We start from the raw sequence: 27,325 nt of genomic DNA on the forward strand, positions 1-27,325 counted from the left end.
TCGCCCACAAAGTTTACAGAGTAAGACTTTATTATTACCTTCAACTAAATTAAAGAATTTCCATACGACGGATATCCGATTTGGTGCCATTTTATTCCACTCACAAATACCGTCAGTCCGTACGCGCCGGTCGTCCTTGAGCTAAGTGTCGCTTCGCTCCGAACCACCGCGTCCCTCCGTAGTCCCCTGCTCCACCGACGGTAGTACCGGAGATCACCGGTGGAGAGCTTTATTCGTAATCTCCGATTTCTCCGCGGTGGTAGTCACTCTGATGAGCAGCACTGGATTCTACTGTCGGTGACATTTCGCTCTCGTAGCACTCGTACACTGTTCGTCGCACAAGATCATGTGTAAAATCATCGATTCTTAACATTTTGTACTATAAGTACACTTTGTTTTCGTAACTTCGTCCCTTTTCCTATTGGCGATTTATTACAATTCTGGAATCATTTCAGAAGAAGGCCCTGGTGGTGGCTGGAGGCACTTCACTCGTAGTTTATCCACGGCCAAAAGAAATTAAACATAGTAAATTCACTAGCGTACTGCCGACAACCACAACGCGCTGTTACTAAGACACAGCTTAAACCGTAATGCAGTGGCAGGGATATTCTTTCAAAAATGGAAAATTCACAACACAGCATTCTCGGCGGTCTCCTGGCGGTATCTTTGTTCACGGTTTCAATAATTGGGGGAGCGTGCCTGTCAGATTTATGGCTTCCTGAACCCAACCCTGCAACGAAGGTTCTTTACTTGTGAAATCAAGAGTAAAAGTGACTGACTTTTCGTGTGAAAATATAACTGTTTCGTTTAAAACATTTCCTTCGCTCATTAAAATATTCAGGAAGTGATTGTCCTGAGCTGTACATTAATACAAATAATTTTCTTTTATCATAATAATTTATACTAACATCACAGTCTGCTATATATACAGTCACGAAGCTTGAGTTTTGAGGGTGCTAGAAACAATACACTGTAACGGTACTATTTTGCATTGCCTGTAATGAGGCGATATTAGCTATCCTAGTGGTGAGCAACTATCTAATGTTTGCATATTTACTACGTATTGAGCTTCGCGACTGTATATACTAGATTGTGCTAAATGCTATGTAAACACATGTTGAACGACAGGGAGAACGCCTGACAGGCTAGCGGCTGTGCCAGTTTTGTGCGAGAAAAACCGCTTGATCCGGAGGCCTATATACAGTAGTGTCACGTAGGCAATGGCAGTGTCATAGCTCTATGAGTCACGGCCCATATGATCCTGGTGGTTGGCCGTTTTATGAGAGCGATAAAGTTTTCGTTGATAGCCTGGAGGGAGATCCGTTTGTTGGAAGTGTTATATTCTTGGTAAGGTAGGTTGCATTTTTTATATTTAAGATATATTGAAGATGGACGTGGGTAATATCCTATTTTAGCGTCCCAAATAATCAACTATTCAGAGACGCGTTCATAAGGTCCTCATGTTTTAATAGGCCGTAATATTTCAGTTTAGTTAATGAAAAATGCAGGATGGCCGAGAGGTAATACTAGGATGGTAGACGACGCTGAAATATTGCATGATGCTGCTCTGCGAGAAGAGAAATGGCAGTGAGGCCGTGTCTCAAAGCTCAAGTCCATAGTACACACTAGTGATTAACAACTAAATGACTTGCAAACTACACACTAGGGAGCTTTGGACATGCATGCTTGAAATATGGCCTTCTTCATAGACTAGTTTTCTAAAAACCATGACATCACGGTGCAGGACTGAATTAAAAAGAGAGTGTCCTAATTTATTTCGGTCAAATTTCTGTCCCCTACGGCCACTTCGAGCGGTCTCCTAACGAATATTCACACGTTTATCACTGGGATTGTGGCGCTGGAAATCAATTTAGAACACTGTTATCACAGCCACGACTCCTTTCAATTTTTATTGTACAATATAAATGCAATTATCACTACAATTACACAATAATTTTTGCAGATAACATAGAAAAACTTCGGAAACGTAATTAACAGAGTTGCAGTTTCACTTCACTTCCACTAGATAACTCAGAATTCCAGCACACCATATTTTTATAGGTGTAGCAGGGATGCCAATATCGGCAAACGAAATGAAACTATGACGAATGTTACAACAGGTGTGCTAAACGTCAGGAATGTTACAATAGGTGTGTAGCACGTTAGGTTAGGTGTGTAAGATGATATGAATTGTTACCACAGTTGGCGACACTGCAATCATCCTCCTACTCCACTGTCACAACGACGAAATATGGCCGCCTTCTTCCTTCAAGTACGACGATTTTCCTATATAAGTAAGGAACCTATTTTCCCCAGATCTCCCAGTGATCACATCGAGTTTCTACTACTCCACACTACAAAACTAAGGTATTTTCAGTTTTTGTTTTTAATTGCCTATACTGGCAATACATGACTGAAACTTCACCTTTATTTCTCTATCGTCTAATGCAGTTTCATTGTTGTGGACAAGATAATGGCATAATATATTACAGTAATGTTTAAAAAATTGTGACGAAGGTACTAAGCTTAACAATGTCAATGTTCAAAGTTAACGTGTCATTCTACATTATATTTACTTTATGGTATTTCACTTCCAAGGTATCTTCAGATATCATAACCCCACTTGCTGATGAGGCATCCATGTTCGTTTAATGAACAAGTCATCAATCAAGCAAGCATTTTCGTTTACTAGCTACTACGGACTTGATTGCTATACAATATGTAGCCCTAGATCATGAGTTCTGGCGTCGCATTCCGCTATTTAGAGAACTATCTAGTTCACTTCAGTTGAAAATGTAGCTTTAAGACACGACCTCAGATGAGAGTTTTAAGGAAAATGGTGATCAAATTATAGTGGAAATTGAGTACAGTAAGAACTTTCGTAGGAAGTATGACAGGGGTGAATGGAGGGAAGGTCTCTAGGAGTTTGGCGGCCAGGAAAGGGAAAGTGGAAAGTGTTTCTTGGTAGAAGTTTCAGATCGACAGTCTCCCACATTGGAAGCCGTCATAATGCGGTACAACATGTCTAGCAGTCACATCGTTTTTAATGGGTTACTATGCCATTCAAATGTGGACAGAATTTACAACGGAGTGAGGTCTACACTCATTCAATTATCATTCACGAACATAACTTAGTGCATCCACAAATTTACACGCAAAATGTTGAAAATCTATGAATGCATGCAAAACGTAAGTGGAAGCGTCAATTTGGAATATCACGACATTTATTTCCGTCTTACATGAATTCATGTACAGAAATTTTGTGCGGGGAAAAAATGAAGGCAAGTTTAAAACATTTCTGATTACATTGCGTGGAAACTATCCTTTGTAGAAACCAAGAGAATTTTTGTATACCGGTACAAGCATTACTGTCAATAAAGTGTCATTGTACAGTAATAGCATTATGAATTAAACTTATTTTATTCCCATTTGTGGACATAATGCAGGTCTATCCACGCTTGCTTGATAACGTCACTATCCTGAATATGCTAACGTGTATCTCCATCTTACATAATTAGGGACGCTGAAACAAATATTCCCTAATAATAATACTGAAAACCTTGCCTGTTTAGGATTTCAAGCGGTGGAGAAAAGTGACTGACGGTTGGGATTGTTATACACTCCTTGCAGCGTGCTGTAACGATCACAGAATACATAGACAAAAACAACTTGGAAGGGAAGTCGAACTTGCGGACAGTCGCCATCACAATGCTACCAAAACATTAGCTCCCACTTAACATATGGATAGTTAATTGTGGTGTTACATCGTCGTTTTTATTCATAAATCAACTAATTTCAAGATGCCTACATGTGCTGCATATGACTGCACAAACAGATATTCAAAGAAAATTTTATTTACAATGATTTAGCGTAGGTTAGATTCATATTGTTCATGTATTAGGCTGATTAAGAGAAAGGATTAGTGTATTGATATTGTAATCATTTTTTATAATCACAATGCCACAAAATCGAACTTAAGCTTTGCAGACTTAAGCATTGAGCGAATCTAACCTAACAACCCAAGTTGAAAGTAAGCCAGCATTGGGTGTAGCGAGGTTTTTCTTCAACCGAATGCAATAAAAATATAAAGAATAAAGATGAAACTACGGTATCTCCCCATACTAAAGAACCCCTTAGCCTCATATCACTTAAATATTCCCCTCAACTAACCCACTAACCTTGTCACATACTCGGCTTAATGCCACTTAGCTATCCCCTCATTTAACCCATATAACACATAAATAAACTGAAATCGGACTTCAGCTCCGTGTGTGGTGTGCCAGAATAAGTAATCGTTACAAAAAACTCGAGGTGATATTGTTTTACAGAAATAAATCGTTCAAAAGTGATTAGCGTCATCCTTCTCATATTAACCTTATCAGTATTACATTACGTATACAGTACTGTGGAAATACAGTATTATTAAACTGGAAACTATTGTATTATTAAATAATAATTAACAGTCAAAACGAAGTAACTGAAGATGACATATTCCCGTCAAACAAAATATTCCTCTGTATATGATGCAATTCCAAGTAAAGTTCTGAAAGCTTGTTCTGAAATAATATTCCCTCCATTAAGCTATCTATGCTATTTGTCAATGCAGTGTGGTATTTTTCCAGAAAGACTCAAATATTCAATAGCAAAACCAATATACAAAAAGGGAGATAAATGTACCATTGCTAATTATAGACCCATATCATTATTAACTACATTCTCAAAAGTGTTTGAGAAAGTTATGTATAATAGATTATATCATTACCTGGAGTCTAACAATATATTAGTTTTAGAACAGTTTGGATTTAGAAAACAAAAATCGATAGAGAATGCTGCGTTTAGTTTGGTGGATGAAATACTAAATTCATTAAATTCGAAATTACATGTCGGTGGGATTTTTTGTGACTTGGCTAAAGCATTTGATTGTGTAGACCATAGTATATTAGTAAAAAACTTGAAGTTTTGTGGTATTAAAGATGAGACGTTGGGTTGGTTTACATCGTACTTATCAAATAGAAAACAAAAAGTAAAAATAAATGTACCAAATAGTCATAAAGTTACTTATTCAGAATTTAGAAATATTAAACATTGTAGGACGCATCCTATCAACGCCGGCCGTGAAAGCCTACATTCCAAGATTAAACATGGTGTTCCGCAGAGGTCAATTTTAGGTCCAGTGTTGTTTCTAGTTTATATTAATGATTTAGCCCTGACCATAAACAATTATCTCATGTAATTTTATTTGCAGATAATACAAATGTGATTATTTCAAGCAAACAATACGATCATTTTATAAACACTTCCCCTATACAGTGCTGAATGTAATGAATGAATGAATGGTTCCATGCAAATAAACTAGCACTTAATGTTGATAAAACCAGTGCAGTCAAATTTAGTACACACAATAGTGCTCAGGTTTCCGACAGTATTCGATTAAATGGAACTCATCTCAAAGAATCTATAAGCACAAAGTTTCTTGGTTTAGAATTGGATAATCACTTGAACTGGAAAATGCATATAGAATATAATACTCGTAAATTGAGCTCTGCCTGTTATGCATTAAGATCCTTATCTACTATTGGTGATATAAACTTACTTAAAATGTCATACTTTGCATATTTTCACTCTGTAATGAATATGGATTGATATTCTGGGGTAACTCGGCTGAAGCTAAACACGTTTTTGTTTTACAAAAGAAAGCTATGAGAATAATGGCTGGTGTGGATAAAAGAATATCTTGTAAAAATATTTTCCAAAATTTAGAAATCTTGACCTTACCCTGTGAATACATTCTTTCCCTAATGATGCTGTATATTAAGAACCAAGATAAATTCAATACTAATCAAGAAATTCATCATTTTAATACAAGACATAAATCAGATCTTCATCAACCCTCTGTTAGTTTAAGCTGTTAAAAAAAAAAAAAAAAAAGAGTTCGCTATTCATGTATTACAATTTTCAATGTACTGCCTAATTATCTTAAAGATTTGAAGAACCATGAGAAAAGGTTTAGAAAAGAATTAACCAAATTTCTACATACTCATACCTTCTACACAACTGATGAATTGTTTATGCTTGTGAATTGAATTATTCTACTTAAAATTACATGTACAATTTTATATAGCTCAACTACAATATGTTTTAGTATTGACTTAATCTGTATACTATGCATTGTATATTTTTGTTTAGCATAACTGATGAATTGTATGTGCTGTAAATTGAATAATATACTGTATAGGTCAACTGATGAATTATTTAAGCTTACAAATTGAATTAATCTACTTCATGTGAATTGTACAATTTTGTATAGCTTAACGAAAATACGATGAAAGAGTAATGGAACAGAGAAAAATTCTCTCTGGCACCGGGATTTGAACCCGGGTTTTCAGCTCTACATGCTGATGCTTTATCCACTAAGCCACACCTGATACCCATCCCGGTGTCAGACAGAATCGTCTCAGTTTTAAGTTCCAACTCTTGGGTTCCCTCTAGTAGCCGCCCTCTGCACTACATCATAGATGTCTATGAACATAGGACCGAAGTCCACACATGTGCTGAGGTGTACTCGTTATGAGTGACTAGTTGGCCGGGATCCGACGGAATAAGCGCCGTCTTAAATCACGAAGTGATTTACGCATATCATATATATTATTTTAATGTACCGAAGTACATATGATATTTCCATGCAGATATCCTGCGTCATCATACGATGAAAGAGTAATGGAACAGAGAAAAATTCTCTCCGGCACCGGGATTTGAACCCGGGTTTTCAGCGCTACATGCTGATGCTTTATCCACTACGCCACACCGGATACACTGCATGGAAATATATGTACTTCGGTACATTAAAATAATATATGTGATATGCGTAAATCACTTCGTGATTTAAGATGGCGCTTATTCCATCAGGTCCACACCTGTGGAGTAACGGTCAGCGCGTCTGGCCGCGGAACCAGGTGGCCCGGGTTCGATTCCCGGTCGGGGCAAGTTACCTAGTTGAGGTTTTTTCCGGGGTTTTCCCTCAATCCAATATGAGCAAATGCTGGGTAACTTTCGGTGCTAGACCCCGGACTCATTTCACCAGCATTATCACCTTCATTCGGACGCTAAATAACCTAAGATGTTGATAAAGCGTCGTAAAATAACCTACTATTCCGTCAGGATCCCGGCCAACTAGTCACTCGTATCGAGTGCACCTCAGCACATGTGTGGAGTTCAGTCCTACGTTCATAGACATCTATGATGTAGTGCAGAGGGCGACCACTAGAGGGAACTCAAGAGTTGGAACTTAAACTGAGACGATTCTATGCGACACTGGGATAGGTATCCGGTGTGGCTTAGTGGATAAAGCATCAGAACGTAGAGCTGAAAACCCGGGTTCAAATCCTGGCGCTGGAGAGAATTTTTCTCTGTTCCATTACTCTTTCATCGTATGATGACGCAGAATATCTGCATGGAAATATCATATGTACTTCGGTACATTAAAATAATATTAACGAAAATAAGTTTGTAAATTGAATTAATTTGATTGTATATGTTTGTATAGTTTGGCTGATGAATTGTATATGCTTTTAAAATGAATACTAGTCTGTATAGGTCTACTGATGAATTGTATATGCTGTAAATTGAATAGTAGTCTTATAGCTCAATTGATGAATTATATATGCTGTAAATTGTGTAGTAGTCTGTGTAGCTTTACTGATTAATTGTTTATGATTATAAATTGAATTAACCTAGTTGATATTAATTGTACAAAGTTGTATAGCTTAATGAAAATATGCTTGTAAATTGAATTAATCTGCTTACTTTGTACTGTATATGTTTGTATAGTTTTGGCTGATGAATTGTATATGCTTTAAATTGAATAGTAATGTATGTAGCTCTATTGATAAATTGTTTGTGTTTGTAATTTGAAGTAGTTTGCATGATATGTATTATCAATCTCTGTATATCACAACTGATTGAATTGTTTATGCCTTAAATTGAATTAACTTACTTGTTTTGTATTATGCATATAGCTCAACTGATGAATGATCGTTTGCATTTGTAAATTTAATAATCTGATTGGCTATGTATTGTATATTTTTAATAGAGCCATCGATGTAGGACAGTTGGCAGACTTGCTGAGCTGCTGATCTGGAGCTGCATTCGGGCTTGGGTTGGATCCCTCTTTGGTCTCATTCAGTGGTTTCTTCCGAGGATTTCCCCAGTCGTGGGACTGAAGCCGGATGGTCTGTGGCGAGTTCTCGGCATCACTTCATCTGACCCCTTTGATCTGATTACCTGGTTGGGATTTTTCTTTGGTTATCCCCAACCAAAAGCCAAATGCCGAGTAATCTTTTGGCGGATCCTCGAACCTCACCTCATCTCACTACATCTCGCTAAAATATTGTAAAAAAATTGCAGAAAAATTGTGAAAATTGTGGAAAATTACAAAATTGTAAAACTGTAAAAATTGTAAAATATTGTAAAAATTTGTAAAAATTGTAATTGTAATATTGTAAAATTTTGACTTGTTCCACATCTTAAAGCTTCATTGCTCATGTAAGAACTATGGAATATAATAAATGAATGAATGAGTGAATTTGTACTCGTCTTATGCCATGTCCAAAAACACTGAATTCGTCCGCTAAAGCCTTAGTTTGCACACTTGATACATAAATAGCTATTACAGAACAGCTCATGTGTGAAAATGTGCACAAAGAAGTGCGATTCCAATTTGATCGTTGTAACTTGTAGTAAATGATTGGAATGACCTACCTGCAGCGGTCTTTGAGGGCTGTCCTTCCTTAAGGAGATTCAAGAATAATTTAAAAAGTTGTATATAAAGTGAAAATTAAAATTAAGGTGACATTCAACATTTAATTTTTTTAAGGTGACACGTATTTATCTAGGCTGACGAGTTTACTTCCTTGGTTTGAATTGTAAATTATTTAAAACTAGCGTGTAAGAGGGCCTTAGACTAGAAATGTTTAGTTTAAATGTAGTTCTGTTTATAAGTATGCATAAGGATGTAATTATTTGACTTATTTGAACTGTTGTATCAGTGAAGCGAGGTGAGTCAGTGAAGTTATGGTTTTACAGTGCAGTGAACAGTTCCGATCAGTGATAATTTATAGCGTCAATGAAATGTGTTCTATAGTGTCAGTGAAATGTGTGCTAAAGTGTCAGTGAAATGCGTCATAGTGCCACTACAGGGAATGAGATGAGAGTAAAGTGAAAGACTATTGAAACTTATGTAGGACCTATAGATAATTATGTAGGTTGTATTGTAAAATTAGGTATTTTATTTTATGTTTTATTATTATTGTGTTAAATTGTATTGTGTATTATTATTGTATTGTGTGTAAAATTGTATATGTGTTGTAAAATTGTATTGTGTATTGTAAATTTTATTGTGTATTGGTTATCATTTTATTGTGTATTGTTAATATTGTATATACCACTGCCACCGGGTGCTAGCCCACTTGCAGTGTAAATAAATACATACATACAAATGTTTCTTAGCCGATCATTTTCTGTAATCTTTGGCAATCACATAACCTCTTCTTTCAGTTGTGATGGATTTGACCAAGATGGAGCCTGAGTATGATCCTTTGGGCTTAGTATCACATGATAACACATGCAGAGTGGAAGAGAATAAGGCTTCATCAGAGGTAAACAGAAAAGTCTTACTATTTATTTTCTTTGTGTGTTTGACGAACAGTGGAGAAAAGAATACATTTCACACTTTATATTCAGTAGAATAAGTTAGAGTCCTATACTGTTGCTGTGTGGTATATGGTATCGTGATTTGACCTAGCATTATGAAATCTGCATTGGTTCTTCTCCTCATGAGAACAAAGTTTCACACGAAGTTCAGCCAGTCTGTGTGACCGCAGCTCACTGTGCATCGTGATCGAATAATTCAGAGCCACAGTTATTATTTCAGTCTGTCTCCTAAACCATATTGAACAGGTCAACTCCTTTTCTGTTTGGTACCTCCGTATGAAACTTAGATGAACCTTAAGTATCATGTGTGAGAGATTTGCTCTGTACCCTATAATGTTTTGTTTTGAGTTATAATTTTTAAGACAGAATTGTATTCAGGTCAGGTGCTTTCTGATGTCGTACGACAGTAACATTTTCTTACTCACTTGATGAGTATTTTAGAGTACATGCTACCATTTTTTTGACTAGTAAAGCTTTGACTTTAATTGAATATGGGAAAAAAATTTAGAACTACATTGATTTGAGATCTCCTCCTGTTATTGACTGCACATTATGATTCATGTTAGCCAATGACTGTCATGCAGAACCAGATCATCAAGTCATCTTTAAAATAACTAATAAAATTATTCACGATGTCTTTTTGTTCTGTAGGAAGGGAATTTATTCAGACTGGAAGTGACTGGCATGAAGACAGAATGTGTGGACCAGAGTTACAATATCAAATCAGAGATAAAGGTTGAAGACATCACACGAGTAGGCCCATCTGTTAGCTTTCCTATGGTGAAAACTGAAGTTGATGTAAGTGGTTCATTGCCAGTATACAGATGTACCATTAGCGCATTTTTGAGTATGTCAGACCTATTAACAGTTCCAATTGTATTAACTTTTTTTTTCCCCATTTTCCATTACGTTCACTAATTGGATGGTTTTTCATTTTAGATTTAAAATAAAATAATAACTTGCAATAATATTTCTGGCAGGTAGCAGAGAATTATCTCGAATACACAGAGACTATTGTGCCTAGGAACAGATTTCATTTCAAGTGTGCAAAATTTGTTATTTTGTTGTTACTGCTCCAGCAGTTACTATACTAGACATTGAATGGTGTGTTCAAACAGATGTAAAGGCTTATACAAAACTCTCTTTGTCTGCTAGCTTGGTAAAATTTTGCTTGGTGTTCCGTTTTTTGCTCTCTGATTCATCATTTTCGTTCCATGCTTCCTGTCACGTTCGGATTGTAACAGCTGTTTCGTCCTTTTACTCAGTATTATACCAAACCCTTGCTTTTCCAACATTTCTTGACTTTCCATGTTGTGTTCTGCGAAATGTTTATTCTCTTTAGTTTATATACAGTACCTTGCACATCTCCTGATCCACTACATATTCTACATTAACTCCAATGTTGTCTATTGAAGTCGGTTGCTCTGTTCGCTTGATTTCATTCTCCTCTTCTGCTTTCGATTCCCGCTGTGCGTGTTCGTCAGTCTGCCTCTGATGTTTCTCTGTCACGTTATTTAATCCAAATTCCGGATGATTTATGTTCTTCTCACAAAACTCCAGGTCATAGTACCTCCCGTTGACTTTCAGCCTGTCTTCATATATCTTAGCAAAATGTCCCTTATTTCTAGCTGCTTTCATGAATGGTATCAGTGATTTGGGTCTGCTTCTTCTTTCTCAGTTTACGTCTTTTTCTACCCTTGTTTTCGTCTTCCTTAATTTTCTTAAATTACTTAAGATTACTTCTCTTCTTCTCATATTTAGGATTGTTATTAAAATAGTTCTGAATCTTTCTTTCCCAATTCTGTAAGTCTGTTCAATATGACCTAATCTCACATCGATACCAAAAATCGATTCGCACACGTTACATACAGTCTCATATGTATCCATTTCATTTTCATGACTCTCTTCTTTCATCCCGAAGAATATTAATTTTATTTCTTTGCTTATCTTAATAATATTTTATTTTCTCTTTCATTTGCTCATTATCTCGTATCAAATATTCAATCTCTGCACTGATGTCATGCATTTTACACTTCCTGCTTTCTGATCTTATATCCACTTGTTTCTTCGAGTTTCCTGCACTATTCTGCATTAGTAAACCTCCATTTCTAACTTCACTTCTCCCGTTCTTTATCACTTCTCGTTGTAGCATTTATCTATTTTATATTGTAACTTTTTTTTTACCACTAACTGATAAGTCAATGCCTCTCTACACTGTTTGGTCTCCGTTTCTTCAGCACACGTCCATACTCGGCCAAAACTTGCTGATGACTGTGGAATCAGAATCACACAAAGTACACTGGCCGTCACCAGCAGCGTTTACTCACTCTGATACCACTCTGCACAGAATAGTAATAATAATCTCTGATATCACTAAATACTGGAACACTTCATCTCAGCGTCCTATTTAGAGGATACCATTGTCAGAGCCAACTAACATTGTTGATAATAACGATCATATATCAGATTGAAACAACAAACTATCTGCTATATATATTCACAAAACAATAATTACATTACCAAAATTTCGGATGATATTGGCAGAGATAAGCTATAATGCGAAGAATTGTGAAGGTGAAGAAAAAATACAGAATAGAACTGTGACAGAAATGTAGTCCAACATATTATGTTGTACATCAAAACAGTTCAGTTTGTAACATTACACACACAATTAACATAATTAGGTCATTGTGATTGCTAAACAAATAAATAAGCTAGTATGCTGCAAATAGGACACTGGGATGTAACGGGGTTAAGGCAAATTTTGCTGCGGAGATGATTTTCTCCGTTGAATCCCATTAATTTAGTTTTATTAACTGAAATTTGCATCCCGTATTCCTCAGAAATTAGTTGTAATTGGTAAACACAACGTTGGAGGTCATCTTCAGAATCTACTAATAATATTACATCATTTGCAAACAGTAATATGTCTAACTTCAAATTTCTATTGATATTCAAATTACCATGGTTTGTTCTTTTCCGTCCACACCTATGGCATAATGGTTAGCGCGTCTAGCCGCGAAACCAGGTGGCCCGGGTTCGATTGCCGGTCGGTGCAAGTTACCTGGTTGAGGTTTTTTCCGGGGTTTTCCCTCAACCCAATATGAGCAAATGCTGGGTAACTTTCGGTGTTGGACTCCGGACTCATTTCACCAGGATTATCACCTTCATCTCATTCAGACGTTAAATAACCTAAGCTGTTGATAAAGCGTCGTAAAATAACCTACTAAAATAAGAATTGTTCTTTTCCAGTTTCTAATCATATGAACTTCTTCACAGTGAATGTTCCATATTCAAATTTGTTATATTGTTCTGGACTTAAAGTTATAAAATCGGAATTTACACAATTCTTAACCTTCGTTGGCTGTCACGAATCCAGTCTCCTCATTTGTTTTACAATTTTGCACAATGACGAGAAATTACAGGTTTCATACCTCAGTTCATTTAAGGTTATGAACCTTCTGAATCTACAGTATCAATTTGCATTACAAATTAATTTGCAAATGTGTTGGAGAAACCTTTTATTTGCTCCTATCTGATGTCAAAAGAAGAAGTCGTGTTAGACAGTCTATTTATTTACTTCAGTATTCTTGCAAATTCTGGTTACGTATTTTGCAGGCCATTTGTACATGACATGTACATATTTTCAAGTTTGAAACATTAATCCAATGCCTTACATTACAAGGAAATAGCCTGAATTTAAGGAATAATGTATGAAGGACGTAAATCAATGCAATTCGGGGAACCAATTGGATTTTGTGTAAAAGTCATTACAACCTTACTGAAAAGTTAGATTGGATTCACTAGGTTTGAATATTGAAGTGTTTGACATAGGAAGCCAATCACCTATATGGTCAGTTAAAGCTCTTCATTATTTACTCACTTTTCCAGGAAGATTTGTTCGATGTGGACAGAGTTCTGCAGGAACAGAAAGTGGAAGTCTCTTCAGAAGAGGATGACGTGTTGACTGAGAGGTAAGTGTACTGTGCTGGTTTTGCTTCTTCCATTCTTAAACTACTTCATTTAATGACGACGTAGAAAATAAGGTTCATAATGTTTTTTTACCTACTATATTTGTGTGGTTATTAACGCCTCAATATATCTTGGTTCTGAAATGACCTAAGATTGACTAAAATGGTGATTATCATGATAAGTAACATAGTACAACTCTTACTGTATCTGCTGCTTTATTATTCTGCTGTCCTACGAGAACCATGAACTTTTTTAGTGCACTATCACGTCACTGCTTAGATTGGTACCATTTCTACTTCGCCTGTAGTCTCTGTAGTTTGTCTTGGTTCGCTGTTTTTCTTGCTGCGAAAGTTGCGACAAGTTTTGCGAGTCTGTATTTCAGTACTTAACGGTTGTGTTACTTTTGCAGCGACAGCTAGCTGGAGCTTTTTCTCTGGTATACACTTCAATGCAGAATTGGGATGTGTTCCCTGTTAGAGATTTTCATATTATAAAATGCATACAAATGTAACTGAAGTAGTTTTTTTCTGTTTCGTTGTTTTTTTATGAAACACAGAACTGAATCAAAATAGGGAACAGTGTGAAGTTCCAATCACGTTTGAAAACTCTTTGAAGTTACAAGATGTATTTCAGGGAAACTGCTTTAGATTGCCAGCAAAGTTTATTTTTAGTTTTACAGCCCTTTATTCTATTTAGCGTAAATTTTGTGTGAAATTTATTTTTAACAATATCATTTAATATTTGTATTACATTAGCAAATTCTGCTAAAACTTTTCATTTCTAGCAGGAGTAATTTGTTTCATTTGCTATCTGTTTCATCTTCTTCAGTAAATTGAACTTCAGAATGCAGAGAATTTATATTGTCTATCAAATTTCGAAAAGTTGTGTTTTTGGTAGAATAATAAAGTTTCATCAAATCGGAACTTTATGATCAATTCGTTCTGGTTAAAGCATTCATTATGTGAAGTTCGAAAATCACTGTCGCTGGCCCCAGTTTCTTTCCCTTGTACTGTATTACACATACAGACATAAAAGATTCATCTACTGATAGCTGTGGCAGCTTATGGAAGGGTGGTACAACTACCAGATCCGAGTGGCATACGTCTCATTCATGAAGGTATAATCTTTTCGCTGTAACAAAAATCCTAATATAAACAATAGCACGTGACTGAAGTGAGGCTTCATTGGCCACTGTTTGGCGCCATAGATTCTCAGTACATGTTCCCGCCTACTGTTGTACATTCTGTTTCATGTTAAACATTTCCCGTTACTCGTCAAGTAGTCCTAACCTCACTACTATGCATTCGTTTGCTTAGGAAACATTTACTTTATAATTACTGTGATTGAAACTCATTTAACTTATTATATACATTTAAGACTATTTCTTTTTCTCCGCTTTTGAGAGGGTTTCCACTCTTATGTTTAATAACCTCACACACCGAGGTTGCAGAAGCCATACTTCAGTACCACGTGCTTATGGGAACAACTACGAGCTCAAGTGACGCCAGCTTGTTACAAGAACAGACTACCTCGGTATTACTGTTGGTATTCATCCGCGTTCATAGTACATAACTAAATATAAAAGTAGCTTTTCTTTTACATATCGTTTTGCATATGAGTGAAGTTATATGTTTCATTGTATTTAACAACTAGAATTCAATTTTTTATTTTAAAATAATACCAGATGATAGTTTCCAAATACGAACTACATTTTCCTGCATCCTGTGAGTGTTTCGACTGGAAGCCAGTCACGGGTATGACAGTCACATGCTTGTGTTTACATTAGGATTTTTCTTTACAGCGAAAACAGTATAGATCAGGATGTGACATCTTATCACGATTATTTCGACCGATGCGTATGATATTAACTTTACAGAAATAATCATTGGTACATCTCTCTTCATTTGTTTACTGCCAGAAATGCACGGAACATGTTTTGTATACAATACAAGGAGCCCATGGCTTATGTTGATGGCTTGACAGCAAAATGACTTAAATGTGTTACACGGACACAGGTGTCCTTGCTGTTAGTATATACACCCCACAAATGTAGCAAAATGCGTCAGCATAATTGAAGCACGACCGTTGTGAAGTGGACATTCCTTTATGACGTTCGATCTCCAAATTTACACTACATGACTGGGAATGCATTTGTAGAGACCTCGTATAGGATCATAACTATGATGTGATTCAGACTGAATATTTGGGATGTAAAATTACTGTTGGAAGGACGCAAATGCTCTCACAAAGCCTAATACTTATACGCACACAAAGACACACACTAGGATGCAGAAAAAAAAAACTCCGATGCACAACTGCCTATCAAGATGAAATTCAAATTGATGTAGTCTTCTAAAACCACTATAACTGTGTAAAAGTTATTACGGAAATGCAACAACTCAGAATTAAAATATATTGTATGGTATTAAATTATTATATAAATTTAACATTATTTAAGAAATAGTGTCATTTTCCCGAATCAGCACCCAAAATATCTCCAACAGGTCTAAAAACCAAGACACCATCAAAAACCATATCTGTCTGTATTATTATCTCATTTATACAGGGTGCACCATAATTTGCTCATAATATACAAGCCAGCACACAATTTACCATTGCAAACTCTGTCCAAATTATTCTTTGTGAAAATTGCACCCGGGCCCTGATTTCCGGGAAAAATTGAGTTCAAATTACATAATCTGACAACGCTGGCTGAACGGCAGCATGAATGTAAAATTAACGCATCATTACTTTCATGCTCCAGTCAAATGTTTTCTGATTCTGTAGGGGTACAGTGAAGGACTGCAGAACTGCAACATGAGGTTCAGTGGATCGAGTCTGCTTACAAGTTTTTTCTGTACTTAAGGGGAGAGGATGCTATTTTTTTTAACTTTTTTCCTATTTGGTGTAAATTATTGATTTTTTGTATGTAAAGAGCTCATAGCTGTGGCAACTCAACCAAATAAAAATATTTTGAAAAAAAAAAAAAAATTATTTGAGGGCCCAAATTTGAAAAAAAATATATCCAATGCAGGATTGTACTAAAACCGATATATCTAAACCGTTTTTAAAGATAGATTCAAACAGTTTTTGCAATGTATTTGAAAATGTATGTTGTACGAACTGTCTGTAACAGAATTTTGATATTAGTCCCTATGTTTGTAAAATAAACAATTAAAATTTAGTAACAATTTTCTGATTTCCTTTCTTGCAAACAAACGGACGTATTTTTAAAATGAAATCAATTAACAAAATTCTGTTACAGAGAAAAGTTTCCTAATGGTTCAAAGAATATGTGTTCTAAATTTCATGCATGTATCTTTAATAGTTCAGAAATTATATCCATTTTGTCTGGCAATGTAGCAAAAAAAATGAAGTTACTGGAAACCGATAAAAGCGGGTGTGTGATTTAAAAATCCATAGCGCAGGAAGTTTAAAAATGCCATCTCAACATCCGATAAGGGCACAAATACCCACAAAATGTTATGCAATGTATTCCACACATATCAAAGGGTATTTTAAAGAGAAAAAAAAAAATTGAAAATCTGATTTACCGGAAACAACAATAAAAGAGGGCGAGTGATTTAAAAATCCATAATGCAGGAAGTTTAAAAATGGCGATCCACACATATCACAGGGTATTTTAAAGAATATATATATTTTTTTAAATTCAGCCATTTTTCATCAAAAATACCATCCTCTCCCCTTAATTTAAATAATAAACACCTTCAAAGCCTGATGGATCTTGTTGCATGTGTTCACGCAGCTGTAAAGGTAGAAACACATTATTGCCATGGCACGGCACGAAATGTGATTTCCTGTGCTGTCACGTTCTGCATTCAATGTGTGGTATTCGTTTTCTCCATTTATTTACGTTGTTTAGAATCATACTATTCCCATGCCACGGACGCCACGTCCTCTCCTGTGTAGCACTCGTGCCATCACGTTTAGATTTTCTGTCGCACCGGACATTGTCGGACGGTGGAGAGCACGTGCAGGTTCATTATGGAAGAATATATCATTGAAAAAGTAAGGCAATATGAATTTATGTATAATTTTAAGTCATCCAATTACAGAGACTTAAACATGAGAAAAGAAGCTTGGGAGGAAATAGGAAGAGAGATGAATATAAGCGGTGAGTACTGTATGTTAACTTATTTCGAAGAGCTATTCCATCTCAAATCGACCGAAATATAGAGAAAATTGACCTTAAAATTTCTAAATACAATGAAACTTTTTTTGTACGTAGAGAACAGTGATATAATGAGTATAAAAAATGCGAGGTTTTTTACTGATCGATTTCATATGGAATAGCCCATAAGTAAATCATCGATTCAACTTAATCTCATTATTACTACTATTTTATTATTCTTATTCTTATTATTATTATTATTATTATTATTATTATTATTATTATTATTATTATTATTATTATTGTAGGAGGTACATCAGTGTAGATGCGACCATACACATAAAAGTGCATATTAACAATGACTACAACAGCTGGACTGTGGACATTAATCTTAATTTTGCGACCTACCTCGACGAACAACATTTAATTGCCAAGGCATTGAGCCTAGAGAATTAAAATATTCCTTGAAGTTTTCTCGCACTTGAAAAGACTCGCGTGTACTGTTTCTTCTCAAGTGGTCTAGGTTTCTTAGGGCACAGGTTGGTAGTGAAAGTGCTTGCACATCAGGCTCAAACATATTGTCTTTACATAGCATATTATGCAGGCAGCATGACGCAAGTACAATTCTATCGACCATGTTCGGTTGTACCTCCATATATCTTCGAAAAATTCTCCAACGAGCAGTCAAAATTCCGAATGCATTCTCGACCACATTTCTCGCTCGGGAAAGTCTATTGTTGAAAATCTTTTTTGTTTCGTCTCCATCTAAATGGTGCCTCCCATATGGACGCAGAAGATATTTTTTTAGTGGAAATGCCTCATCCCCAACAATTATGTGTGGTTGTGGCTCCCCATTTTCAACTAATGGAGCATTTTGTGGCACATTTAAAGTATTAGATTCCAGTTTTTTCCCAAAGCGCGAATTACCAAAAACACACCCATCACTGTTTCTGCCGTAAGAGCCTACATCAATTGTAATAAATTTATAATCCGCATCAACCAGAGCATTTTCGATGTCTTCTTCAAACTCTGAAGAACTACTGGAACTACTAACCCATTCACCTTCCATCTCTGCTACAGAAAGCTACTGAATAAAATAGCGACTGAACAGATTGTAAGTTTAGTGTGAAGTGGCATGGCGTGGTGATAATGTGCTCACAACGCGACACAGCACGTGCCTTCCAACTTATATGATCTCACAGGAGAACACATGCCGTGGCAATAATGTGTTTCCGGCTTAACGACTGCCAACAGGGATATGTTGCATAACATACAGCAAGACATTATTAGGCGCGCAGAATTTTGTCGTCATATGGAGGGTAATGCTTTTGAGCATAGATTTAAATAAATGATATAGAGTATAATAAGTGTAAAAATTTATTGTGACTACTAAAGAAACAACCTTACGTACTTACTAAAGACTTTTAGAGAACCCAGATGTTCATTGCTGCCCTCACATAAGCCCGCCATTGGTCCCTATCTTGGGCAAGATTAATCCAGTCTCTACTCCATCAAATCCATTTTAATATTGTTCTCCCATCTACGTCTCGGACTCCCCAAAGGTCTTTTTCTCTCTGGCCTCCCAACTGATACTCTATATAAATTTCAGGATTCGCTCATATCTATTGCATGCCCTGCCGATCTGAAACTTCTGGATTTAATGTTCCTAATTATTTATAACTTCGTCCCTATTAGCCCCAAATAATTTTCTAAGCATCTTATTCTCAAACACTCTTAACCTCTGTTCTTTTCTCAAAGTGAGAGTCCAAGTTTCACAACCATACTAAACGGCTACTAATATATCTGTTTTATAAATTTTGACTTTCAGTTTTTTTTTTGAAAGCAGACTGGATGACAAAAGCTTCTCAACCGAATAATAACAGGCAATTCCCATATTTATTCTAAAACAAGCATCCTAACATTCAAAAGTACACAATGGAAAGCTATGTGAATAAATGAGATGAGTACAGAGTATTTAAAAAACAGTAAAATGTTAATATCAAAATAAAATTTGAATATAAAAAAAGCAGAGAGACTGGGATTCGAACATGTACAGTTGCGTGCTTCGATATAAAGACGTTCGCGTTACGACGAAGATATGAAAGGAACGACTTATGTGGCCCACTGATGTTAGTACCATTCTACTCCCATGCTGCAATGGCACATTTTCTGTCATAAGCAGTGGCGGTGCGTCAATAAGAGCACGTGATCACCTTGTTTCAATTAATGCACGACTAGTTTTATTATTTAATACCCTATTGGCGTAGTGGGGATGTATAATATCAGGATCGAGTATTTTAAACTTTTTGCATCTTGCATAAACTTCTTATGTAAACTTGGCAACATCCGTTCGCATGCAAGCCGTGCTCTTTTCAAGAAGGATATAGAAATTTCACGCATGCGCGGGAGAAAATTGTCTTTCGCTGGCCGCTTATCACTTGTCAAGAGCACAAAGCATTAAGTGAATAGTGAATCCATCCTACAGATGTCAGGTGCATCGATGCCTATCGTTTACGTGCTATATCTCGAGGAGAAAATTTAATAAGTCTGTATTTTAGCCTGCAGGTGTCAGCATCTCACTGTCGAAACGTTTACTATATGTGGATGTGTGTACAGTGCTGCTACGAGAGTGTAGTTCGTGAATTACTATACTTCAGTGTCGGCATATAGCATAGTTTGGCTTTCAAAGACGTACTGGCTGAATGTGATGGTGGTATGAATTTAAATATCTGTATGGTGGTGTGTATTATTTAAGAATAATATTTACTGGCATGTATTTTTAGTAAATAATCTGCGCGAATGGGATTACAGTACTGGTATAGGCTATTGTGTTGTGAAACAAAATACAGTATATTACTGAACACACGCTTTTGTAAATTGTTTTATGTATTAATTTTTAACAAACGTAAACGTAAACAATGAACTCTGTTAAGTAATTTTGAAGAGTAAAGAACTGGGCAAACTGGCTTTCCAGGAAACATTGGAAATAAAAAGACTAGATTTCATTATTATTATTATTATTATTATTATTATTATTATTATTATTATTATACGTTGTTTTGAATTTATATACGGTTTTTTCGACAGTGAAAATTGGAATCATGACATTTCATATTAGGCTAAAAACGTACGATTTCAAATTCTCTTCGATTTTGGAACACAAAATTGTGAACGCACATAATATTTCATCACGAGCCGCCACTGGTCATAAGTCAACATTTTTCTTCAGCTTTCGTTTTCAATTTGGTGAGTTAAGATGCTTCTTATGCAGGAAGACATTATAAGGGCTGTTGCATTGCTTGAGGTTTGATGAATCAATCAATCGTTTTGCCTCTAACATCATAGTGGAAGCATCTGACGTACCCTACGGCGATTCTGTGAACTGGTACCTATCTCACACGACCAGATTCAGGCTGTGATAGGTCTACATCCACCAGTGATGATAAGTTTCTGACTCTCCATATCTTGCGATATCTCCACACGACAGCGTTCCTGTCCAGAAAACGTTTCGCTACATTGAGGAATATTACTGTGAGTGATAGGAATGTTAGACGAAGACTCCTGGAAGCCGACTTGTCCTCAAAAGACTTGCAATATATCCGTAGCTCGCCCCCAACACCGGACAGTGAGATTACAATTCACGCGTCAACACCGGAATTCGATTGTGCATCAGTGAACAATGATGCTATTCACAATTTTGATTCCATATATCTGATGTTAGCGGGTCTGCAGAAAGCATGGGGAGCGACGTTCATATTGAAACTTCCCCGAAAGAATACTGTTTGGAGGGTTCTGTCATGCTATGAGGCGATATCAGTTTTGGGGCCTGAATGACGCTTGTTTTCGTCGATGGAGGCATTTTGAATGCGGACCGATACATAGTGGAAGTGTTAGCAGACCATATGATCCCTTCGGTCCCTTTGCTCACGAAAATTGTATCATTATACGTGACAAAGACAGCTCCCATGCTGCTCGGTGCATAACGGATTTTATTCGCGACATACGGATACCAACGCTGGACCAGCCAGCACGCAGTCCAGACGTAAATCCTGTTGAAAAACTGTGTCATATATTCTCGCCATTTCGATAACCTGAACGAAATGCAGGCAACATTGTAAGAAAACTGCAACCTCACCCCTCAGAACACTTTGCAGGGCGACAGGAGGACATCATTGCGACTAGGATTGATAACACGATATTGAGACAAGATACGCGCACTGTGACACTTTCAGTCATTGCTTCAATAATTCCATTTTGCTTAAATTACTAAACTTTAGTCTTTAAAATAAACACCTTTTCATGGCGGCATTCAAATACACAGAATACATGTTTACTTCATTTTACAGTATGTCTTTGTGGAGATGTAGAAAAAAATGAAGAATAATCCATAAAACTGTTATGGTTTAGTAAAAAATAAGCCATCCCATTTATTTCTAGTCTATATATATAAGTGTATACATTATGTAACAATTATTATATTTTCATCTCACCACATAATACAGGGCATATCAAAAGTCCGGTAACACTTTCAATATTTTATTACACAAAAACTACAAATGATAGCACTTTCAAACACACGTCAGTTTAAAGTCAAACTCTCAATGTTGTGTTTACACCTTACAGAGATTCAATGTGTGAACCACGGGTGACTCGGAAAATTAACAAGCACAACTGTCGTGTTTGGGGTACACAGAAACCTCACAGAATCGTTGAACATGAGCGTGATTCACCAAAGGTGAATGTTTTCTGCGCGTTGTCACAACGAAAACTGTACGGACCTTTCTTCTTCATTGAGGCTACTGTGACTGGACATTCATAACTGGACATGTTGGAGCAATGGTTGGTGCCTCAACTTAGACAAGATCTCGATGACGATTTCATCTTTCAGCAAGATGGGGATCTGCCACATTTCCACAATGCAGTTCGTGCTTACCTGAATACGGAGATGTCTGATTGTTGGATAGGACATGCTGGAGTAAGGGACAGATGTTTCATGACATGGCCACCAAGATCACCCGATATGACTGCATGTGACTTTTTTCTATGGGGGTACGTAAAGGACCGTGTGTTTGTACCGCCTTTGGCACGTGATTTAGAGGAACTGAAAACCAGAATTCGAGAAGCTGCCGCCACGGTCACAGAGGATATGTTGAAAAGGGTATGGGAAGAGTTTGATTATCGTTTGGACATCTGCCGAGACACTCGTGGTTCAGACATTGAATCTCTGTAAGGTGTAAAACGAACTTTGAGAGTTTGACTTTTAACTGGCGTGTGTTTGAAAGTGCTATTATTTGTAGTTCTTGTGTAATAAAATATTGAAAGTGTTACCGGACTTTTGATATACCTGTATATAGTAGAGGTCGATAAATTTTTATATTCATTTCAGAACTGTGGATAACATAGAGAAGAGTGTGCCAAAGCAACGCGCTGGCATTGGTCGTGAAGAAGACGATTGGACACGATGTGGTAGCAACAGACCAGACTGTTCAAACATTAGCGACGTAAGCCGCAATTCTAACAAGTGTGATATATGCAACGAGGTATTTGAAACTCTGCAATCTATGAAACTTCATTTTCATATACATACAGTAAATAAAGCATTTAAATGCCATGTCTGTGGAAAGTTTTTCTCACTGTTGGGACATTTAAAGAGACATTCACGTATTCACACAGGCGAAAAGCGATTCAAATGCGAAGTTTGTGGAAAGTGTTTCTCAGAATCTACAAATTTAAACCAACATGCTCGCATACACACCGGCGAAAAACCATTCAAGTGCGATGTGTGTGGTAAATGTTTCTTGCGATTAGGAGACTTAAAGCGACATGGACGCATTCATACAGGCGAAAGGCTATTCAAATGTCAGGTGTGTGGAGAATGTTTCTCACATTCGGGACACTTAAAGCAACATTTACGCATTCACACACGTGAAAGGCCATTCAAATGTGAGGACTGTGGAAAGTTTTTCTTAGAATCGTCGAACTTAAACACTCATGCACGCATACACACAGGTGAAAAGCCATTCAATTGCGATGAGTGTGGTAAGTCTTTCCCACGATTAGGAGACTTAAAGCAACATGTACGTATTCATACTGGAGAAAGGCCATTCAAGTGTGAGTTGTGTGAAAAAAGTTTCTCGCAATTAGGACACTTACAGCAGCATGTGCGCATTCACACAGGCGAAAAGCCGTTCAAATGTGAGGTGTGTGGAAAGTGTTTCTCAGAATCCTCGAATTTGAATACTCATGCACGCATACACTCAGGCATAAAGCCCTTCCAATGCGATGTGTGTGGTAAGTGTTTCTCACGATCGGGAGACTTAAAGCAACATGTGCGTATTCATACAGGCGAAAAGCTATTTAAATGTGAAATGTGTGGGAAGTGTTTCTCAGATACGTCTAAATTAAACACTCACGCACGCATACACACAGGCGAAAAGCCATTCAAGTGCGATGTATGTGGGAAGTGTTTCTTACGATTAAGAGACTTAAACCAACATGTGCGTATTCACACTGGAGAAAAGCCGTTCAAATGTGAAGTTTGTGGAAAGTGTTTTTCACAATTGGGTAACATGCAGTTACATCTTCGCTCTCATACAGGCGAAAGGCCATTCAAATGCGAGGTGTGTGGAAAATGTTTCTCACAATTGGGAGAATTAAGGAAACATGTACGCATTCACACAGGCGAAAGGCCATTCAAATGTGTGGTGTGTGGAAAGGGTTTCATTATTTCAGGAAATTTAAGCAAGCATGTACGCATTCATCTAGGCGAAAAACTATTCAAATGAGAGGAGTGTGGCAAGTGTTTCTCATTTGCGAGGGATTTATGCAACCAAGGACGCATTCACATACGCAAAAGGCCATTAAAATGCGAGGTGTGTAGATAGTTTTTTTTTATCACAATCGACACATTTAAATATACATGGAGACTTATAAAACAGGCGAAATAACATTTAATTGAGGCGAAGTGTGTTGAAAATGTTTTATGTAAGGAGACAGCATGCATACACAGAGAACAAAATACATTTTTTTTTTCTTTTTGTTTTTCAGTCTTTCCGGCAAGCCACCATTTTGCTAAAGGTTTCGTTTTTCTTAAACTAATACGTAGACTATATTCATGTCCGAAGCGGGACTCGAACCCACAACTCATCGGCCCAAGCGATAGAGACATGCTCTACCGTTTGCGCTACCCAGACCGGCAACATTTAAATGCGAGTTGTGTGAAAAGTTTTTTTAGGATCGTCAGTCAGTTGAAGATTCACATGCCAACTATACAGATGCGAGAGACCATTTTAATGCGATATGTCTGTAAGGAATTGCCAGGAATGTGGTAGTGTATAATAGCACAATTTCCTTAACTTAGACGAAATGTATTTCATAGGCGAAATGTGCTTAATATATTTCACGTATGAGGATAATCTAAAGAGGCGTATGTGGTTGCATGTGGACTAGCGTTAATATTAGATATTTAATGTCCTATGAAAATTGCTGCTGAAGTATTTGGAGTTTAATACAGAAATAAAGTGACGGTTTTTGAGTTACCTGCCGGCTGATCGCAACTTCTTGTTGGGGAAGTGCAGCAGACATAACAAAAATGCAGATTGAATCGCCTCACGTGAATTTAATGTTTCTTTAGTATTCATTTTTAATAGTATCTTTGACCGGATATGGCGATTAACTTTATTAAAATCCTTTTTTGTGGACTTTGGAGGCAATGGATGTGTAGTCGACAGAAGCTGGAGAAAATATTTTTCAAAGCCACTGTAGTCGGTGTTGCTACACTGCAAACACTAACCACATTTCTGCACTTCAGAAATCTGCAACGCAGAGAGGGATTCGGAAAGATTAACAACAGTAAGTGTATAACGGAACTTGATTATTGATAAGTACCCAAGCAATCCACACCCAGTTGTGCGTTGGGGCGATGCAAGGGAATATCTTTCTGTGTTGTGCTTAAGCAAAATGTCTTTTAAATTCCACGTGCACAGTCTGCTTAAAAATATGTACTCTTGGTGTTCATAACGTTAATTTATTTATTTCATGTCAATACTGTAGTAATTTCGAAGTTACTGAATTAAAAATTGAATTTTCGGTGAGAATTTCATTTTTCTATTGAGATTTAAAAGAAATCTGCACTTGCACGGAGTTATTTTCACTAAAATGTAAAACAGTATTTGAGCTTTAAATCCCTTATTGCGGTTTAACGCAAATGCGCGTCTTGTTTTAATAAATTCTTTTAATTTTAGAGAACGAACAGCGACAGCCATCTTCAGTGACTTGTAAACAGTTGTATAAACTGTGTGTTGGCTATTTCCGACCCAATGAACCAAAATAAAAAGAAAACTTTTGTCTTTGTGTAATTGAAATTATTTATAACAGTGTTTGTATTTTTTCTAAATTTATAAATCATATGTATAACGCCAGTGATCCCATTCAAGGACAGAGGTTACCACCCCCTTTGATATACAATAAATTACAGATAATAAATATGTTTTAAGCATAATTTATATTCATTTCCTGTAAGTTCGCGCTATTTACTCAAAAGAATTAATTTGATCTATAATCGGTTAAATATTTACAGGACATTTTAAAATTTCTATATGCACTGTGCAAGCTACAGCAACGTCGCTATCCTAGAACTAACCATAAGAGACGTATAACACCAACAATGTGTTTATCCTCGAACACTTATAGTATGCATGAGGATTTTATGAAAACGTTTATTTTCATCCTTTAGATAATCCAGCATATCTTGCAAGTCCCTCTCTTTCTGGCTGAAAGATTGCTGATACAATATTAAAACCTGCAGAGAGGAGACAATATTGCTGAAAATTCCACTCTCGGTCCATTGTTCAACACACGCCAGTCATCACTACTCCAGGTATGTACTTCGCAGTTCTAGTCATAGAGCTCTGATAAGTCAGATACTTGTAACATATGGATTGTCAATTTTTTTGTGAAACAGTAATTACTTTTATTTGATCTAATGGTAGGCCTACTTGACAGTTACACTTAATCTTGCCATTTTCGTTTTATGCCAAATCTCGGGCATGGCTTAAGAAAGAGCGATCTGAAAAAAGGTATTATATTTATTTATTTAACCTGGTAGAGATAAGGCCATGAGGCCTTCTCTTCCCCTCTACCAAGGGATTACAACTACAATATTAAGAATACAATTACAATTAATATTAAATTTACAAATACAATAAAAATCAAAGTACTAAAAGATTAACTGATTAATAAAAGCTGGACAGTTTATTGTAAAAGTTAAGAAGAGAGAAGCATTTCTTTTATTGATTAAGTAAAAATTAAACCTACTCTACGCAGTAAGAAAATCCTTAATAAGTTTGCTTTTGAACGCTACTAAATTCCGACAGTCTCTGATGTCACTGGGTAGGGTATTCCACAAGCGCCAGAGCGAGATTGTGTATGATGATTAATACGATGATGTCTTATGTGTTGGTATGACTATTATGCGGCTATTTTGCGTGCGTGTGAAGAGTTTATGATATGATG

General features: G+C 36.5%; 1 protein-coding gene across 4 annotated transcripts; it reads left to right on the forward strand.

Moving 5' to 3' along the window:
- Positions 1 to 1,253: 1,253 nt before the first annotated feature.
- On the forward strand, positions 1,254 to 25,908 carry LOC138692907 (zinc finger protein 235-like). 4 transcript variants are annotated; one of them, XM_069816244.1, is made up of 6 exons: positions 1,254 to 1,352; positions 9,553 to 9,653; positions 10,360 to 10,506; positions 13,600 to 13,682; positions 17,757 to 17,815; positions 23,199 to 23,338. In XM_069816244.1, the coding sequence occupies exons 2-6, from the start codon at positions 9,558 to 9,560 to the stop codon at positions 23,213 to 23,215; spliced, it is 402 nt and encodes a 133-aa protein (XP_069672345.1). In that variant the 5' UTR covers positions 1,254 to 1,352; positions 9,553 to 9,557; the 3' UTR covers positions 23,216 to 23,338. The 4 variants fall into 4 exon arrangements, with proteins under 4 accessions (XP_069672345.1, XP_069672342.1, XP_069672344.1 ...); XM_069816241.1 differs by lacking the exon at positions 17,757 to 17,815 and having other exon boundaries at positions 23,199 to 25,908; XM_069816243.1 differs by lacking the exons at positions 10,360 to 10,506; positions 17,757 to 17,815 and having other exon boundaries at positions 23,199 to 25,908.
- The last annotated feature ends 1,417 nt before the right edge of the window (positions 25,909 to 27,325 follow it).

This window comes from Periplaneta americana, chromosome 17 (assembly GCF_040183065.1).
Source record: "Periplaneta americana isolate PAMFEO1 chromosome 17, P.americana_PAMFEO1_priV1, whole genome shotgun sequence".
In the NCBI taxonomy this organism is placed as follows: Eukaryota; Metazoa; Arthropoda; class Insecta; order Blattodea; family Blattidae; genus Periplaneta; species Periplaneta americana.

Excerpts from the sequence above, each read along its gene's own strand:
- LOC138692907 (XM_069816241.1), top strand. The coding sequence starts at position 9,558 with ATGGATTTGACCAAGATGGAGCCTGAGTATGATCCTTTGGGCTTAGTA. Across the intron at positions 9,654-10,359 it reads AGAATAAGGCTTCATCAGAG|GAAGGGAATTTATTCAGACT; the intron begins GTAAACAGAAAA and ends TTTGTTCTGTAG. Across the intron at positions 10,507-13,599 it reads TGGTGAAAACTGAAGTTGAT|GAAGATTTGTTCGATGTGGA; the intron begins GTAAGTGGTTCA and ends TCACTTTTCCAG.